Raw genomic sequence first — 20440 nt, forward strand, 5'->3', positions numbered from 1 at the left:
TAGTTTTTAATCAACAATAAAAGCGGCCTCTCTTATATTCAGGTGTTGTTCACCATTGTCTGGTGACTTAAGTACCTGCTGGAGCGAGATGCAAATTTTGAATCGTCTAAGGTAGCAAGCTGCAGCCATACTGAAAAACCGTGACCTGCACGGTTGTCTCAACCTAATGTAAACTTATTTTGACTTGTACTTAGGTGGTTGTCTATTTACTTACTTATATACTATTGCGCTACCACCTCTGACGTGTCTGTAAAACGTAACTTTTGTCCCGAAGGTTTGTCCTGAATTTTGTCCCTTTGTCCTGAATTTTTACACTCACCGTCCTGAATTTGCACCTATGCCAGTTAGTCACCCTAGTTCCTGCCCACGGAGTGGCTTCCAACTCTTGGCAGGTGTTTTTATGAGTACGGCTGGACTCTGAGCCCCCTTAAATGAAGTTCAGATCTCCGAGGACTGGAGTGGTGTGCACAGAGGGGCGGGTGCAGAGAATGTGTGCTGTACTCGCAGCCAGAGGCGTGGGGGATACGCGTGAAGCAGAGATGCCTTTGAACAGAGATGCGAAGCATTGGACGTGCTGGAAGTGAGATGCAGAGACGTGCTGGGATGTACAGGGGTTGGGAAGAAAGACAGATGTGTTGAAAATGAAGAGAGAGAGAGCTACCGAGCTGGAGTTTGCTTGAAGCAGGAGATGCAGACCAGGAGTAGTGACCGGGAGTAGAAGCAATGTACCTACAACAGACACCGAGAGCTGGTATTCTGTCCTGAGAAGAGTCGCAGAGCGCAACGAGGATGAAGTGATTGAAGCTACAGATAATGATGTGCTCAAAGTGAAAGGGGCAGAGCAGGTGGGAAGCGCCAGGCATGGGGGCACGAGCTGCAGAGTGCGAGGGTGCTGCTGAATCAAGAGATCAGGGGCAGCTCTAGGCTCATGGTGGCCCTGGGCAGGAAGCGTAGGTAGGGGGCCCCGGCAAAGGGGGTCCGGGCGGGGCAGAGCACAGAATCCAGTGATGAGGAGGCTGCCAAATCCCTGCCAGGGGCCGCCACTCAAATATGTATCCATCCTCAGAGGATTATTATATTAAGGATATATATTGGCGTGGTGGCCCCTGGGGTACGGTGGCCCTGTGCAGGTGCACAGCTTGCACATGCCTAAGGCCGCCCGAAGAGATGCTGCGAGCGGCACCCTTTGACGGACACATCTTGGCAGCTGCTTGCTGTGCTACTTGGAGCTTCTGTGCTAGCATACAGAGCCTACAATGGCCCAAAAGCGTTGAGGGAAGGTTGATTCAAAGTCCTCGGTCACTGAGAGTGCAGGCCAACCCTGGAGATGAGATTCAAGCTCCACAGCGACTGAGGACCGCATATTTAAGTTGTGGTTGAACACTTCCCTCAAGCTGTGCAGCCTGGGGACAGGGAGCGCTCTGCATCTGACCAGCAAGCTCACCCTAACCTGACATACCGTGGCTTACTGACCCGATCACGAATGCTGCCTGTCACACCACATACAAGCTGGGACAATACAACACGATGTATGTGCGGAAAGCATTTTAGAAGCAGAGAAATTCAAAGGGGATTACAAACAAGCTGTGGTACAACATAAGCCCTTCTGAGCTCAGGAAACTCTAGATCTCTTATGGAAAAAGAGTAACAGATACAATTCAAACAAAACATTATACATATAGCATGTTAAGTTTTATTATCATTTGATCTAAAATGACATTCCTGTAATCTCTCCCTCCAAAAAGGATAAAAGGACCAAATTCTTATTCTGTGTATGTTTTATAAATACTGTAATAAAAATATACCAAAACTATACATACACTTCACCAGGTTCCATGGAAAGTGTTACAGGGCGTTGGTTGTGGAGTGACCTTCAGTGGCATTTCATCACTGGCTGATGAATTCAACAACCAGGAAATGCCTGATCAGGCGACCGCGCCGCCAACATGCAACTTGCAGTCTCAGCATTACCACTCCTGCAGCGTCACCGGCTTACTGTCAAATGATGCGGTTTCACTCGTCGACATGTAACTGACTTGAGCCAGTATCTGGCCTTTCAGAGGCGCTGACTGGTTTGGAAATCTGCCAATCTGAACAGAAGGCCAGTCCACCTTTGTAGGGTGCTGCAGTACGTTAAAAATCGCAGTACAATGCAACACTTTCTCAAAATGTTATGTTCAATCTACAACAGAGTCCAATAGATTGCCCAACATGTAATCTGAAAGTCATGTGTAAGCCATTAACAGCCACTGGGTCACAGTATATATTTGCCGTAAACCACAGGCACAAGATTTGAGATCACTGGCCCTTTTATCACCTCAACTTCAATGTACAGACTATGCCCACACAGTAGGTGCAGCCATCATATAGCTCAGCCCCAAAAACAAGTTAAAAAAATGATGCCCAACTCATAGTACGAAGTACCATGGCTTAACTGGTGCTAATGGATTACAATTTTGGCAGATGAGCAGACTGCAGGACACTGAGAGACAAAATGATTTTCCCAGGATCACACAGTCTTAGTAAAGTGGGAGACAGGATATAAAATGTAGGGCTCCTGTTAACACAATTAGCAACTTTGATGCTTGACCACTTCTCCACCTTTCAGGGATGTACCATGGAGATTGTTGGCAAACTACGGGGTTGATGTACCAAGGTTTTGAGGGGGTGCTTGCAGCGTTATAATTATAAAAGCCCACAAGATCAGCCCAAAATTTGGAGCTCTACACAAGCACCCGCAGTAAATAACCCTCCATTTTCTTCCCCTGATAGAACAAAATAGGGCGCACATTTAGTAACTGTGGTAGCATATGAAACTCCCTAAAGCCTTGGCTGTGGTACTTTTGCTTGATGCCAGTTAAAAATAAACTGCTTAAAAAGCGAAGTCAAAACATTGCCGACAGATGGCCTCTGTCGAGTGTCAAAGATACTTGACCACCAAGAGTCATAAAGTGTCAGTAAGGATACCCGAACTACTATGAAAGTCTGTGCTGGGTAAAATATGCATTTTCTGCAGATTTTGAGACACGATGATATTGATAACGGAAAAAAAGAAGCGAGACCAGATTATCTGGCTGGGCTTTGGGCAACTGTAATCTGTACTGAACCATGAAATTGGGGAACCATCGAACACAGGCGAGAACAGACAGTTCCACAAATATGCATTTCCACTATTCAGAACAATTGTTGCTTGGAAACCAGGCCTGAACGACTCGAACATGATGTGAAAAAGCCTCTCTGCAGCAAGTTTGGGAACAAACCCCCAAGTATTAACTGTATGGTCAGTTCTGTAACAAGTGGCTTAGTGCACTCGTTTTACTCCTCTATCTACTTCCCATGTTCAGTGTAGTGTGCAGCACTGAGCCCAAAAACGAAAACAAACTGGACATAACTTGGTGTTATAGCAGCCCAAATGTGAATATTCATATTAGTAAATGAGCAGCGTCAAACTTCACCCAAGGACCAATGAATAGTTAACGCCCCCTTAACCCCCACAAATATGTTTCTTTTCAGGACTCATAAAATAGGCACATAGTGTACAGAGAGTGAATACTGGGCCAGTATAATTTGGATAATTAATGCATTAAAGAAAATGGTAAGCACACCATGGGTATACCGGCATGCCTCTCCAGAAGTGGTATCAAACCATTTGCGAAATCTCGATCAGCAAAATTCATAACAGTATTAATTGTAGGGTCTGCACCCGTCATCTTTACAAGATTGAAAAGCACGAGCAATCCTGTATCAGCTGAGTTTAGGTATCTAGATGAAGACAGTACTCATGAAATCAGGTTGACACTTCCAACAGAAAACTGGGAGAAACGGATATGCTGGAGTCCACCGCCAGCTTCCACTTGGGCTGCTCTGCTGATGAGTTTTGATCAGATGTACCATCAGAGACATACCACAGGGAGGTACTCTCCTGTAAAGCATGCTATTGAGGGAGTTATTCAAGGTAAAAAGTACAAATTATGAAATCTATATCCAGGTTTTCAAAATTTTAAAAAGATCCGGACATGAAGAAAAGCTTTACATCTAAACGTAAAGTAATCCTCCACCCCCTATAAATGTTATCTGGAGCCTGGGCTCCTGACAATGAACTGATTAACTTCTCCCGAGATGCCCGAAGACTGTTGGGGGTGGGCAATTCAAGGTCTGAAAAACCAGTTCCACCAACCAGCAAGAATAGTGGACTAAACCCCATATGCTGGTGGCCATATAATATGTGGTAAAATGCATGCCAAGTAGCAGAGTGGCACTAAAGAAGAATTCACTTCAACAATCACTGTGCCTTAAGACCGGTTTTCGCCAGTGACCTAGGATGAATCTTTCAGAATCCACCCCTAAGGCAGAAACTTTGGTTTTATGATAACTTGAAAGCTCTCGAATCACATGATAATCCTCTTCTGCAACAGCTAGCACACAATACTCCTGATCTTTAAGTTCTATAGAATGCTGTTCCTGCTTTACTAAACTTAAGGTCAGCAGAATTCTGACAAATCGCACACAATACCATAAGATGGTCAATGAACTCGAGAAGACCGATCATCACCACCAGGAAAGACACCCCCATGAAACTGCTCCTAATGTCCTGCACCCACTCTTGAGTCAGAAGAGTATTTCAAGCATCCTTTATCATGGGGCAGATACAAGTCATAACATGCTCACAGCCACAATCCTATTGTGGTTGTGATTTGCGCTGACTTCCAGAAACCGCTATACATAGAGTTAAGTTTGCTCAACAGGCTTGTGACACACAGTGCTACATTGGTTCCACCAATAGGACCATCTCACCCAGAATTACAGCAAAAATTAAAGTAGAGAGAAGGACCAATGAGAGAACCAGACCTGAAACCTTTCTGAAGGTACTAATACAGCTGTAAAAAAAAAATGCCCAAGAGGTGCAGGCATTTTAGAACCTCAGAGTTGCTGATATGTCCCTTCTTAGATGAAAGGAACTGCACTTCGAATCTTCAAGCCGAAGCCAAGTAAACGCAAGGTTAAAATAAACAACCTTTGGACTTCAGGCCCTGGAAGTGCCATGTCTTCAGGACACTTTGCAGGAGTCAATTATTTTACGATGTACTTGATATGTCGACAGAAGGAAAATATTTCCAAAAAACCTTGGATACAAAAAAGTGATCTGTTTCTCGATGCTTGGTCAGCAGGCCATTGTCCACAATCCAGGGACAGCACTTGCAGCTGCTGTGCCCGGGTCACAATGCAGGGTCGGGCAACCTCGCTGTAATTTTCACACTGTGCTGGCACTCTCTCTGAAATGGCGTTAGGAAGCAGCCACTAGCTGTGGTTTCGGCTTGGCCTTCGCAGCTTCTCTCTCTGTATGGAACACAAAAATGGTGACATGAACATGGGATAGTTTGCAGTATTTTCACATGAATGGCGCTCTGCCTGTGCGCGGGGGTTGAGTTATTCTTGTACAGGACATACCTCCCCACTAAAAACTATGCTCACCTCATGAAAATCGGATTTCATACTAATTAATACGTTACTTACCTTTAGTAACGCATTATCCGGTAGAGATTATTTCTAGCCTCAGATTCCTTGCCTTAGAATTAGCCCCAAATGTCAGACTGGATCTGGATATTTTTTGTGACCAATACCCCGATGCGCCGGTCGGTGGCGTTGATGGGATCAGTGTGGCATTGTGTTCGGAAATAACGTGTGTGGGGTCCATATAGGCACCACCTCAGGGTGCTTACATCAGCTTCTTTTCACGACTTTCCATGCCAGGAGTGTGGAGCCACAAATAATACCTTTCCCTAATCCCTTTCTCTCCCTCTGCTCCTTCACTCGTTTTCACTCGTTTTTCTACCCTTTCTATCTTTCACCTTTCTGATCTTTTCTGCATCTCTGCTCTTTTGTGCCTTATTTCTGATTATTTTCCCTTTTTTCTTTATCCCTTCTTTCCTCCCTTTACCTTTCCCCGCCGCTGCTGCCCCCGCGGCCCCTCCCCCTCCAGCGCGACTGGCCCAATCCTGCTCCCCTCCCCGCTCCCGCCTCCCAGCTGTCCAGCCCTCCCTGACCCCTACTTAATGGCGGCCACTGTGCGGCCGCACAGCGGCCGCAGGTTGCGGGCGCACCGCTGGTGCACCGAAGGTGCGTCAAAGGCAAGCACGTCTGCGCCCGTCTGCGACCCGTCCGTGACCAGCACCAGGAACCCTGGACCTCCGCCCCGCCAACGCTACGACCCAGCAGCACTCCACACACTCAACCCAGGCTGCAACAACAACTGCAAGCTAGCATCACCAGCCGACACCCATGGACCCTTCAGCTGTCACCGCTGCCGGCACACCTGCAGCACCGCCAAGAACACGGATCCAGCACAACCCGTCCACAAGAACACAACCGAACCGAAGACCCTGCAATGCATCCTCCTTAACGTCCGATCCCTCCACAAACACGCCACAGAAATCTGGGACCTCCTCGACAGCACCACCCCAGATGTAGCATTCTTCACTGAAACCTGTACCAACACCACCTCGGGACCGGACATCGCCATCGCCATCCCCCAAGGATACAAGATCTCCAGGAAGGACCGCCCCACCCACCCAGGAGGAGGAATCGCCATCGTCCACAAATCCAGCCTCCGCCTGAGCACACTCCCCGACGAGTCCACAAAACTGATGGAACACCTTCACTTCAAGATACTGGCCAGCCCCACCGCCGCCCTCCGAGGAACTCTCATCTACCGACCCCCTGGACCCTTCGCCAACTCCATCACGGACATTATCTCCCCGCAGGCCATCGCATCCACCAACTACACCTTGCTGGGAGACCTCAACTTCCACCTTGACAATCAACTGGACCCCAACACCACATGCCTCCTGGACAACCTCCACAACATTGGACTCCGCCAGATCGTGACCGAGCCCACGCACTCAGCAGGACACACCCTCGACCCCCTCTTCACTACAGGAAACTCCATCACCTTCAGCCACACCACCGAACTCCCATGGACCGACCATCGTTGCGTCCACTTCACCTTCAGAACACCCACCATCCACAGACACCAGCACCTGCTTCCACAAAGAAACTGGACCAAAATCACTGATGACCAGCTTACCTCCTCACTCAACAACACCACCCCAACCATCGCGGAAAACGACGACCCCAACACCGCAGCCCGAACCCTGCATAGATGGATCTCGGACAGCACGAACACCATAGCCCCCATCAAGAAAAACAACAATACCGGTGCCAAGAAAGCCAGATGGTTTACCACCGAACTTCGAGAGTCCAGGCGCACATGCCGCCGCCTCGAAAAGACCTGGAGAAACACCAAATCCACAGAAGCCCACAACAACTTCAGAGCCACCACCAACGCCCACCATCAACTCATCAGAGAAACGAGGAAAAAAGCGATTGAAGACAGAATCTCCACCCACGCACACAACAGCAAGGAACTCTTCAGCATCATCAAGGAGTAAGCCCAACCCATCGGCGAGTCTACCGACATCCCTCCCTCACAAGACCTCTGCGACAAACTCAGCATCTTTTTCCACCACAAAATCAAGAGCATCTACAATAACTTCGACGAAGACAACCAACACACTGAACCCTCACCAACCACCCCCGACACCCGGAAACCAGCGATTGATGACTGGACAGCCCTCACCACCGAAGATACACTGAAGACAATGAAATCAATCCATTCAGGGGCCCCCACGGACCCCTGCCCCCACCACATCTTCAACAGAGCCGCCAACACCATCGCACCCATGCTCTGCCACACCATCAACCACTCCCTGGCGACCGCCTCGTTCCCCGACTGGAAACACGTCAGGGTCAACCCCCTCCTGAAGAAACCCTCAGCGGACCCCACCGCCCTCAAAAACTACAGACCCATCTCCCTGCTCCCGTTCCCAGCGAAAGTCATCGAGAAAGCCATCAACAGACAACTCGCCACATTCATTGAAGAACACAACATCCTCGACTCCTCCCAATCCTGCTTCAGAAAAAACCACAGTACGGAAACCGCCCTCCTTGCCGCAAAAGACGACATCCGCACCTTACTGGACAAAGGAGAAGAAAACAAGTTACTTACCTGTAACTACAGTTAACCAGTATTGGTATCTTTCATAGATTCACATGCCTGAATCATTCCCCGTCGTCGAGGCGGGAGTCCCACGGTAAATTATATATATATAGCAGTGCCTAAAAACCATTAGTAGTAGGCTAGAAAAGGATATAGGCCCAACTAGGCCCAAAACTTAGCAGCCTATCTACCTCATTATGTAAAAAGAACTGAAAATGTAGCCTCAGCCAATCAGCTAACCTCACCCTCTAGAACCTTCCCAGCCCAGGCAGTTCTCCTCAGATTTTCCCAGCACAAGTGAGAAGTAGTATCCATAATAAGAACTGCCCAGCCGGGGAGGAGGGTGGGTGCATGTGAATCTATGAAAGATACCAATACTGGATAACTGTAGTTACAGGTAAGTAACTTGTTTTCTTATCCAGCACTGGGGTATCTTTCATAGATTCACATGCCTGAATCAGAATAGCAAGCAGTAATAACCATAACTGTCGGTAGGGGAAGGTGGGAGACAAACCAAACCATATATCCCCACACAACCTGGAAGGTACTAGAGCAATAACATATTTCAGTACATATGCATAATCATGACAATACCTTCATATAATATATATCTATATATAGAGCATTAAAACAGTATATTAGCACAAATGTAGCAATAGAAACAAGAAAACCATAAAAAGGCTGACCTCAGTGAAGAAGATGCTGCAACACTGCTTCTCCCACTGACGTATCTTCATGTAGCACCGGCTGCAGGCAATAGTGCTTGGTAAAAGTATGCACACTTTTCCATGTAGCAGCACGGCAGATGTTTTCCAGGGTCACCCCTGCAAATAGGGCTGTAGACGCTGACATCATCCTGGTGGAATGCGCCTTAACCGTTCTTGTCAGGGGATTGTTCGCTTTCTCATGACAGAAGACAATGACAGAGGAAAGCCATCTGGCTATAGTTGCCTTCGTCACCGCCTGACCACGTGTAGCTTGGCCATAAGCTACAAACAGTTGGGTAGATTTGCGCAAATCTTTTGTCTTTTGTAAATAGAATTTGAGGCATCTTTGGACATCCAAGGAATGCAGCATCCTTTCAGCTGGAGTCTTGGGGTCTGGAAAGAAAGTTTTGAGTTTCACCGGTTGATTGATGTGAAACTGGGTCGGAACTTTGGGAATAAACTTAGGATGAGTTCTAAGAGTCACACAATCTTTTGAAAAATGCAGGAAAGGTTCCGATATAGTGAACGCTTGTATCTCACTTACTCTCCGGGCTGAAGTGAGGGCCAACAAAATAGCCACTTTCCATGTCAAGAAAAGTTCTGATTTATGAATTCGTTCAAAAGGCCTTTTCAGCAATTGAGATAACACAATATTGAGATCCCACTCAGGAGGAGGAGGCCGCACTGGGGGAAAAACTCGAAATAATCCTTTAAGGAACTGTTTAATTAAAGAGGAAGAGCACAAAGATGGTTTGTTGTAACTCTTTCTGAATCTGGATATGGCAGCAAGGTGAACTTTGATAGAAGAAAAAGCGAGACCTGATCTGGCTAGAGACAGCAGATAAGGCAGAATCTTCTCTGGAGGAGCCTGTAGTGGATGGACGTCATGCTCTCCGCACCATAAACAGAATTTCTTCCATTTGAAGCGATAGGTTCTGATGGTAGACTGTGCACGAGCCTGAGATAGAACAGCTCTACAGTCTGAAGAAATCTCCAGGTCCTTAAACTCTAAGAAGTCAGGAGCCAGGCGTGCAAGTGCAGCGACTGAGGATCTGGATGAAGTATTTGTCCTTCCTCCCTTGTCAGCATTGAAAGTGTCGGCTTGAGGCGCAGTGGAGGTTGATGGGAGAGTATCAGAAGCTCCTGGAACCAATACTGTCTCGGCCAGCGAGGAGCAATTAGGATTAGAGAGCAACGCTCTCTCTTCATTTTCTGTAGAACCTTTGGGATGAGAGGAATCGGTGGGAAGGCATACGCAAAGATTCCGGTCCACCTCATCAACAGGGCATTTCCTCTCGATCCTTGCTGGTGGAACCTGCTGGCAAAGTATATGCATTTGCTGTTCTGTTGCGTGGCAAACAGGTCCAGTGTTGGTGTGCCCCAGAGCTGGAAAATTGTTTCCACTTGGCGTTGTTCGAGTTCCCACTCGTGACATCCTGTGAACGATCTGCTGAGATCGTCGGCCAGAGAATTCTGAATTCCCTGAACATGCTCCGCTCTGAGGGAAATTTTGTGATGGAGTAACCATTCCCACATTTCCTGCGCTTGAAGAGACAGGGCTAGAGATTTTGTGCCCCCTTGCTTGTTTAAGTAAAACATGCTGGTGGTGTTGTCCGTGCGCACCAGCACTGCAGAGCCTGCAATTCTTGGCAGGAAGGCTCGCAAGGACAGAAAAATGGCCCTCAACTCGAGGCAGTTGATGTGTTTGTGCTTGTACTGATGGGACCATCGTCCCTGCACTTGAAGGTCTTGGAGATGGCCTCCCCAACCCTCCATGGAGGCATCTGTCGTCAGAGTAAATTCCGGTAGGGTCTGAAGAAAAGTGAGCCCCGGAGACAAATTGTTCTTTGCCGCCCACCATAGAAGAGCTTGTTTCATCTTGGGCGTGACCTTGATTCGGTCCTCGAAAGATCCGTCTATCTGCCGCCACTGTCGATGCAATTCCTCTTGGAGAGGCCTCATTCTGAGTCGAGCCAGTGGAACTAGATGGAGTGCAGAGGAACACATCCCTAGCAGGGAAACAAACTGTCGGACCGAAAGAGACTTTTTTGACCGTATTTGACTTGCCAGCTTTGTGATCTTGTCCTGACGAATTTGGGTCAAGAAGGCCTTGCACTGAGAAGTGTACAGTACTGCTCCTAGGAACGTCAGAATTTGTTTGGGTTGCAGTTGAGATTTTTTGACGTTGAGGGTCAGGCCCAGATTCGAGAACATTGATAGAGCACTTTTGACCGATTGCCTTGTTGAAGTCTTTGTTGGACTCTTTATTAACCAATCGTCGAGGTACGGGAATACTTGGATTCCCTGTGACCTCAACGCAGCTGCAACCGGAACTAGAGTCTTGGTAAAGATTCTCGGTGCAGATTTCAGGCCGAAAGGGAGCACTTTGAATTGAAAATGGACACCAGCCACTGTGAATCTCAAATACTTGCGGTGGTTTGGATGAATGGGAATGTGGAAGTAAGCGTCTTCCATATCCAGGGAAGCCATGAAATCGCCTTCCATGAGGCAATTGAGGACATCCGTGAGCGTCACCATGCGGAAACTCTGCTTTTTCAGATATTTGTTTAAGTTTCGTAGATCCAAAATTGGACGCCACTCTCCTGAAACCTTTTCCACAAGGAAGAAGCGAGAGTAAAACCCCTGATTTTTCTGGGATGTTGGAACTTTTTCTATCGCATTTTTGTGTAGCATTTTCATGGCTTCCATGTATAACAAATGACGACGAGGAGGGGAGGGACCCCTGGGCGGTGACGTTGGAGGTTTCTGCAAGAACTCCAGAGTGTGTCCGTGTTTGACTATGTCCAGAACCCACTGATCTGAAGTTATCTTCAGCCACTGTTGATAAAAGGCGGAGATCTTGGCGCCCACGGGGAGGGAAGGAAGGGAGGATGGTGTCCGGCAAAACTCACTGGCGTTTATTTGAATCGCGTCCCTGGTAGTTAGCACGTCGTTTCCCTCCTTGACGAGAGAAACCCGCTGACGATGACTGCCGATAGGACTGTTGGTAGTACGGCTTATTCTGAGGTTGATACTGGCGGTTTTGCTGATTTTGATAATGTCCTCTGGAAGAAAAGCCACGGCCTCTTGCTCCTCTGAAAAAACCTCGCTTATACTGTAGTGTACCAAGCGATTTGGCCGTATCAGTATCCGTTTTGATCGCAAGCAATGCTTCATCTATGTGCTTGCCAAACAATAACTCGCCATCATAGGCCATGTCAAGTATTTTGGTCTGGACTTCAGGTCTGAAAGAAGTCGCTTTGAGCCATCCCTGCCGTCTGAGAACTGCCGCTCCGGCCAATTGTCTAAAGGCTGTATTAGATACATCGAGGGCGCAATCGATAATCTCAGAAGCTGCCCGCTCGCCTTCCATGACAACCTTCCTGACCTCTTCAACACGGTCATCGGGAACCAAGTTGATGAATTCCGACAGATCTGACCACATTTGTCTGTCATAACGTGCTAAAATTGCCAAAGAATTAGCAATCTTAACAGTAGCAGCGGCACTAGCTGAGAATTTCTTCCCAATCGCATCCAATCTCCTGCCCTCTTTGTCTGGAGGTGTTGAAATTGATGCAGCCGGATTCTTGGATCGTTGTTGAGCTGCTTGTAAAATCACTGAGTCAGGACGTGGATGACCAATCAAACATGAAGGAGTATCCGGTGGTGCTCGGTACTTCTTGTCGACTCTTGGAAGAACCGCCGGGATGGAAGCTGGCGTCTTCATTATATTAATCCCTTCTTTCCAAATATATTCAATGATAGGGATAGATCTGGATACCCTTCTATACCCTTCTTTGAAATCATGAAGAAAACAGTCAGTCTGCTCAACCGAAACTGTAATTGCAAATCGAGCAGCTGCCCGTTGCATGATGTTATGAAAACCTCCTATGTCCTCTGGCGGAGAATCTGAAGGTTGTGGCAAATTAGGAGAGGGCATAGGAATGATGTAATCATTCCAATGTTCCGTAGGCGTGGAATCCGGAAGTTCCCCATCCTCTCTTTCATCCTCATCTGGAGAGGAGACATCAACATCATGATCTCCAGTCCCGGGGTCAACATCCTGCCTTGGAGAATGCGAAGGATGTGGCGGGGGATTTATTGGCATGTCTACTGGCACAGGATTTGGAGCAGGCAGAGTTGCTGGAAACCTCTGACGATAATCAGCCAGCATGGCCTGTAAATCATGAACTAGAAAAGACGGAAGATGAGTCGTGTCTTCTGTGTGTTGTTGCTCCTGATGATAAGGAGTAGCTACATTTTCCTGATAGTAATGAACCTCATCATCATCTTCATCCTCTTGATATTTTATGTGTAACTGGGAAGGGTGATGGGCCACTCCAAAAGTCTCGTCATCATCCCCTTCATCATCAGAATCTGCCTCCACGTAGTTTTCCAAAATATGCGAAGGCAAGAGGGGAGACAAATGAGAGTAACTCTGTCTTTGAAATGATTTCATCTGGAAATGGGTATACTGTACCCTTACCGGAGATGTGGGCAATAAATGCGTAGACGGCACATTCAAAGATGCCAGCGCTGCTGTCGACGGTAGAAGTGAAACAGATGTGTGAGTTGCCGGTACTGTCGTCGACGGTATCGTCATTGGTGTTGTAATCGTCGACGAGGACTTTTTTGAAGGCGTCCTAGTAGACGGATCCGTTGACGGACTCTTCGTCGTCGAGCTTGTCGTCGATGGAGCTGAAACCTTCGTCGACGGGCTCGTCGTCGACGGGCTCTTCGTCGACGGGCTCTTCGTCGACGGGATCTTCGTCGACTGGATAGTGGAAGCCTTCGTCGACGGGGGAGCCGTCGACGAGAGCGTTGACGGAAGCGATGACGAACGCTTCGTAGATGGTGATTTGGTCGTCGACGGAAGACTCGTCGACGACGAGCTTTTCTTCGATGATTTTTTCTCAGAAGAAGAAACCATGACGGACATTACAGGAGAAGTAATTGCTGAGGTGGTAACAGTACTTGAAGAAGTAGAGGACGTAGAATAGGTGGTGACAGTGAGAGAGGACACCAAAGAGACAGCTTTAGTGCGGACTGTACTCACAGTAGAAGACTCTGTTGACGCAGCACTCCTTGTGGACTCAGAGGGTTTATGAGAGAATTTAGGTTTTTTCAATCTCTCAGGAGAACACCTCTCTTTGGAACTGGCTCTCTTACTTGAGGTAGAGGCTCTGTCCTCGTCATCTGTGGCAGACGACTTCAGCCACAAAAGAACTCTTGCCTCTCTATCCCTGATGGTCTTAGGAGGGAAGGTTCGACATATTCTGCAATCCTTCACAACATGTGAAGGATGCAAACAATAAATACAATCCGAGTGCTGGTCGTCCACATGTACTCTCTTCTTGAAGCAGGAACCACAAGACTTGAATAGAGCCTTCTTTTCCGACATCTTGAGAGAAAAGAAGAAATTTTGAAGAAAAACTGAGTAGGCACTCAGGGAGACTCCCTTACACACGAAGTGCGGTGAAAATCTGAGGAGAACTGCCTGGGCTGGGAAGGTTCTAGAGGGTGAGGTTAGCTGATTGGCTGAGGCTACATTTTCAGTTCTTTTTACATAATGAGGTAGATAGGCTGCTAAGTTTTGGGCCTAGTTGGGCCTATATCCTTTTCTAGCCTACTACTAATGGTTTTTAGGCACTGCTATATATATATAATGTGAATCTATGAAAGATACCCCAATACTGGATAAACAGTAGTCCTCATCCTCCTCGACCTATCAGCGGCGTTCGACACAGTCTCCCACCGCACCCTAATACGCAGACTCTACGATGCAGGAATCCAGGACAAGGCCCTCAACTGGATCTGCTCCTACCTCTCCGGCAGGACGCAGCGGGTCAGACTCCCCCCTTTCCTCTCGGCCCCCACACCTACCACCTGCGGAGTCCCCCAGGGCTCCTCCCTCAGCCCGACGCTCTTCAACGCCTACATGGCTCCACTTGCCCCATCGTTAGAACCTACGGACTCAACATCGTGTCATACCCAGACGACACCCAGCTCATCCTCTCCCTATCCAACGAGCCCAACACCGCCAGACGCAACTTTCGAGAAGGCATGGAAGCCGTCGCCAAATGGATGAAAAACAGCTGCCTACAACTAAACACCAACAAAACAGAAGTATTCATCATGGGCCCAAACCCCGACACCTGGAGCGACACCTGGTGGCCCACCGCCCTCGGAAACCCGCCAACCCCCACAGACCACGCACGCAACCTGGGAATCATCCTGGACTCCGAGCTCAAAATGGACCGCCAGATCAACTCTGTCTCATCTTCCTGCTTCCACACCCTCCGCCTCCTTCGTAAGACCTTCAAATGGATCCCCCTCAAACACCGAAAGACAGTCACTCACGCCCTGGTCACCAGCAGACTCGACTACGGCAACGTACTCTACGCCGGAATAAACTAAAACCTCATCCGCAAGCTACAGAACATCCAGAACGCCGCCGCAAGACTGGTCCTCAACCTGCCAAAACACTGCCACATCTCCCAGCACCTGCGCACACTCCACTGGCTCCCCGTCGAGGCGAGAATCACCTTTAAGATGCTCACCCACGCACACAAGGCCCTCTACGGCACCGGACCAGCATACCTGAACAGCCGACTCAAATTCCACGCACCCCAAAGGACCCTACGATCAGTCCAGCTTTCCTACGCCGTGGTCCCTCGCACCAGAAAGACCAGATCGGGAGGCCGTTCCTTCTCCTTCCCCGCGGCCAAAGTATGGAACGCCCTTCCGCTCCACCTCAGACAGACAACATCGCTCCCCATCTTCGCAAGAAACCTCAAAACCTGGCTCTTCGACAGACCCCCTCCTTGATGGAATGGAACCTGCACCCCCCCTCCCCCTAGCGCCTTGAGACCCTCATGGGTGAGTAGTCGCGCTTTAACAAACTCCTGATTGATTGATTGGCTGAAGACTAGTGTGGGAAACTAGGGCCCTGAAAGGGAAAAAAACCCTATCCCCAGAAATCCATTCAAATCTTCTTTTGAGAGTTGTGGCAGAGCATAAAGAGTAGGCAGGGTGATGGACCAGCCTACCTGACTCTCGGGAGAAAGGAAGCTCTAGTTCGTAGAACCAGGTTGTGTGGGTAGATGTTCAAGTACATAGGCTTGGATGAGAAAGCCTGAAGCCATCTAACCCTCCAGCCAGATGCTATTGCCACCAGGAAGGAAATATTGATGGTAAGGTGCCAGAGAGAACAGCTGTGCTAGGGCTCAAAGGGAACACATCAGGAAAGTCAGGACTAGATTAACACCATCGGTGCGGCGCATTTTCCCGCTGTGCGCTAAAGATTCGCGAATCCCGCAGTTCATGACGAGCTCAGCTCATCATGAGCATACAAGAGGTGTACTTCATGACAAGTTGAGCTCGTCATCAGCGTCGAAGGGATTAAGGTCCCACTGAGGCATGATGAAAGGAGAAGGAGGAAACATATGTTGCAAACCTTTCAAGAGCCTATGTAAAATAGGGGATTAGAAAAGGGTTGGCTGGTCGGGCTGATATATCAGAAAGGTAGCCCTTTACAGTGCCCAGAGCAGAGCCCTGCCAGGCAAGGAAAAGAATAAACAGAAGAACTTAAGAAAGGGGATCAACCTGTTTTTCTTTACACCATGCCACAAGCTTGCTCCAACAGCAGGTGTATACTGTTTTGGTGGAGGGACGCCTGCAGCCAGAATAAAACGGCAGACTCCAGGCGGAAGGTTCAAAGCCATCAGTCGTCACCACTCAATCTCCATGTAAGAAGTCGGAGCGTGACCGGTTCAGGTGGAGAAACGTGAGACAGAAGATACTCCAGAAAAAGCAGTCTAATCAGGGGACCGATGGCCATGCTCATCAGCTCGGGATACCAAACTCTCTTGATTTGATTTAAAAATGTATAAAGCCCAACGAATGCCCGGAGGAGTCTTGGCGCTGGCACTAAAGAAATCAATGTCAGAGAGAATGCATGTGTTTAAATGTCTGTTTGAAAAAGCCAGGTTTTCAAAGTTTTCCTAAACATAGTGAGGTTCGAGCTACTTTTGATCAAGATGGGTAGACTGTTCCAGAGCTTGGTCGCTCTTACCTGCCTGGTTGTTCCTGATCTTGAGAATCCTGGGAAGAAGTGGTATGGCTGGAGTGACTTACAGGAGGCCTGAGCTCCACTTCAGAAAAAAAGCATCCCCGAGCGAGAGCTACTTTGGAAACTCCAGCATTCAGAACTACTGCCATTGTGTGTTCTCTGCAGTGGTGAAAAGATCTAACTAAAGCTCTTCCCACTGCTGAAACAGACTCGGATGGACATACTATTTGTGATGTGATAGGCATGTTTGGCGAGCTCATTCGCCCAGGCATTCATTCACCAGCCAGGTGTTGAACCACCAGGGAAATGCTCTGCTGTTCCAGCCATGTACAGAAAGCAGGGCCTCTTAACAAAAAGTCCACAACCCCACCCTCTTGGTTTGTTGCAGTACCACATGGCAGTGGTGGTGTCCGTGAAACACTTGCACTAGCCTTCCCCTGATGGAGGGTAAAAGGGTTTTAATGCCAGCCGGATCACCCAGAGCTCCAGGAGATTGATGTGGAGTTCCGATTCAGCTGGAGCCCAGAGGCCTCTGACCTCCACTTCTCCCAGCTGGCCGCCCCATCCCAGGAGGGACGCATCTATCACTACTGTCAGATCTGGTTGGGGAAGGGGTCTAATGTGCGGTTTGTTTACCACCACTGCAGATCTTGTGCAACTCCCTCCAATATCTGGACAATGACTGAGAGATTTCCCTGATGCTGTGCCCACTGGAACTTCAGGTCCTACGGCAGAGCCCACATATGCCAGCACGGCATGTGTCACAAGCAGGATGCAGGAGGCATGAGCCCAGCAGCCCGGGAGTCATTTGCACCGAAATCCAGGACAGATGCTGAATCATTGTCATCACATCCCAAATTTCTTGAACTAGCTGTTTGGGAGGATAAGCCCGAAACTCTACTGTGTCCAGAACAGCTCAGATGAAAGGAAGCGTTTGAGAGGGAGTCGGGTGCAACTTCGGGACGTTACAATCGAACCCTAGCAAATGCAGGAAGTATGCTGTAGGCTTTAGGTGGGAGACAACAGCTTGGGGAGAGCCCGCCTTTAACAGGCAGTTATTGAGATAGGAGAAGACTGCCCCCCTGATCACCGCAGATGAGCTGCAACTATCGCCATCCCCTTGGTGAACAACCAAGGGGTGCTGGTATGGCCAAAGGGGAGCATAGCAAACGGAAAGTGCTCATGGTCCACCGTGAACTGCAGGTAACACCTCTGGGCGGGCAGGAAGGGAACATGGAAGTATGCGTTCTGCAAGTCCAACGCTACCATCCAATCTCCCAGTCGGGGTAGACCAGACGCGAGCGAGCGTGAGCATTTTGAACTTCCCCTTCTTGAGGAAGAAACTGAGAGACACAGGTCTAGGATTGGAGAAATGACTCTCCCCTTCTTGAGGACCAGAAAGTAGCAGGAATAGCAACCACAACCTACTTCAGGAGTTTGCATCCTCTCTATGGCTCCCTTTGCTAATACAGAAGTCACTTCTTGGTGGAGCAAGGTAAGAAGGCGCTCAGGCAGCCTGTCGCAAGCAGGTGGAATGAGTTGAGGGGTAGTCATGAAGGGGAGGGAGTAGCCTCTTCGGACAATCTGAAGAATCCATCGGTCTGATGGTATAGACCATCAGTGGGTAGGTGATGGGGTATCCTGCCTCCCACTGGGTGCCCATAATGGTAATAGGGCAAACTATAAGGGTTTGGAGGCTGTGACTGCCAGGGAGGAGAGGGGGAGAACTGGCCTCACCTCTGGTTGCTCGACAGAGATCTGTGGGCACCGCATCCTCAGCCACGCAGAGGCTGGGAAACCTGCACACTGCTAGGCAGTTATAGACACAGCTGGAAGCCCCTTCTGTGGTCATGAAATAGCAAAAGGTGGATTGGAGGTGGTAAGGGGCCATGGAAAGGCCCAGGGACCTGACAGTAGCCTTGCTGTCCTTAAAGAGCTCCAGTGCTGAATCCACCTGGTATTTAAAGAGATCATCGAACGGCATGTCCATAAGTGATGCTTAGACATCTCCTGAAAAGCCAGTTGTCCTCAGCAAGGCGTGGCGCCGTAAGGCCACTGTCAGTGAAACCACTCTGCCCAGCAAGTCAGTGGGATCCAGTCCACATCGCAACGTGAACTTTGCTGCATGTCTCCCGTCAGCAACAGCCTGGGAGAGGATGGCCCAGGCATCCTCCGGGATCATAGGCAGCACCTGAAGAAAACATCTTCTTTGCCAAGGTGTCCAGACTCTTGGATTCCCTATCTGGGTGTGGGGTGTTGTGTGAGGACAGAAGATGTTGGTGGGGCAGTGGCGGGCAATAATCCTGTTCACACGAGCCATTGGGCTGGGACCAGGTCCCAAAAAGGACGTCAGTAAGAGCTTCATTGAATGGAAGAAGCAATTCTGAGGGAGTTACTCCTCGCTGAAGCACCTCAGTCAAGATGTCTGTCTTGACTACCGAGGGCAGGCTAAGGTCCCGGACCTCGGCTGCCCTTCTCCTGACCACTGCAAAGGATACGGCCTCCTCTGTAGCCATGGTAGAGGGAGGAAAACATGCCAGCTATCTGAAAAAATGTCTAGTCCACTGGCCTCTACCAAGTTCTCACCCCAGTCCATATGTGGATATAAGAGATGTTATTCCTCAGGGTCCAGTGCCCCCTCCCATTCCTTCCCAAGTCCTAGCCCATAGGAATAGAGCTCAGGCTTCAGCCTGAAAGGCATGGCTCCAGTCAGCAACAACCTTTAGGCTTGGTGTCTGAGCCACGGATCAGAATAGGGACAGCTCCGCCAGGGATGGTCAAGGTGTTATGACGCTGGGCTCAGAGCTGTCAGTGAGGAACCAGTAGGGGCCCCACGAAACCAACAGGCCCTTAAGAACCGCTGGTGAGGGCAGGCTGCTCAAATATGAGGCGCATGGACTTATAGCGCTCCTGGAGTTCAGTGGGGTTTGTTCAGCTTCTGGAAACTCAGGGAAGCGCAGAGCTGATCCAGGCGCTACTCAACCATGGAACAATGCCGTGAATGGCGACTCTTCCTTGTCTCGTCGAAAAACGGACAAGGATAAGTCAAAGATTGCTTTGACGTCTTACTTTTTTTCTTTTTGTGGGATTTACCAGAGTGGACTGAAGTCTTGGAATGTGAGGATGATCTTGGACGCCGTGACCGATCCTGGACCCTTCCTCTCGACTGGGAACGAGACAGTCCTGTTGTCACTCGCCAGGCAGCATGGAGCTCAAGGGACCATTGTCTCAAGGCATTGGGTCGCATGGGCTGACAATTGGTGCAGGTCTTGGCGTTGTTGTCGCATATCAGACACCAGAGGTAAATAAGATGTGGATTCATCACCAACATATGTCAATGACAGGCGCCGCAAGGCTTGAAGTCAGTGTTCCTAGTGGACATCCCTGCCATACCAAGCGACATCTCTGCCACACCAGGAGAAGAACTCTCACAAGAATTCGACAAAACATGTCTTTTTGACAAATAGTTCTGTTAAATAATGACACATTAATCTCCTATTACATCTGCTGTTTTATGTAATGGAAAGGTAACTAGCGCCAGGACACCCCCGGGTAATCGTGCGCTATACAAGCTACCATAACATAACATAACCTAACAAAAGCTCA

The 20440-nt window shown here is 48.9% G+C and overlaps 1 protein-coding gene across 2 annotated transcripts in view; it reads right to left on the reverse strand.

Moving 5' to 3' along the window:
- Positions 1–1673: 1673 nt before the first annotated feature.
- The window catches only part of CHMP6 (charged multivesicular body protein 6), a 124745-nt gene continuing 105978 nt past the window's right edge, over positions 1674–20440 (reverse strand). For both annotated transcript variants that reach the window (XM_086931037.1, XM_086931038.1), the window contains one exon: positions 1674–5337. In XM_086931037.1, coding sequence (XP_086787163.1) covers positions 5285–5337 — 53 coding nt within the window. In that variant the 3' untranslated portion in view covers positions 1674–5284. The remainder of the gene's footprint in view (positions 5338–20440) is intronic.

This window comes from Lissotriton vulgaris, chromosome 7 (genome assembly GCF_964263255.1).
Source record: "Lissotriton vulgaris chromosome 7, aLisVul1.2, whole genome shotgun sequence".
NCBI lineage: Eukaryota > Metazoa > Chordata > Amphibia > Caudata > Salamandridae > Lissotriton > Lissotriton vulgaris.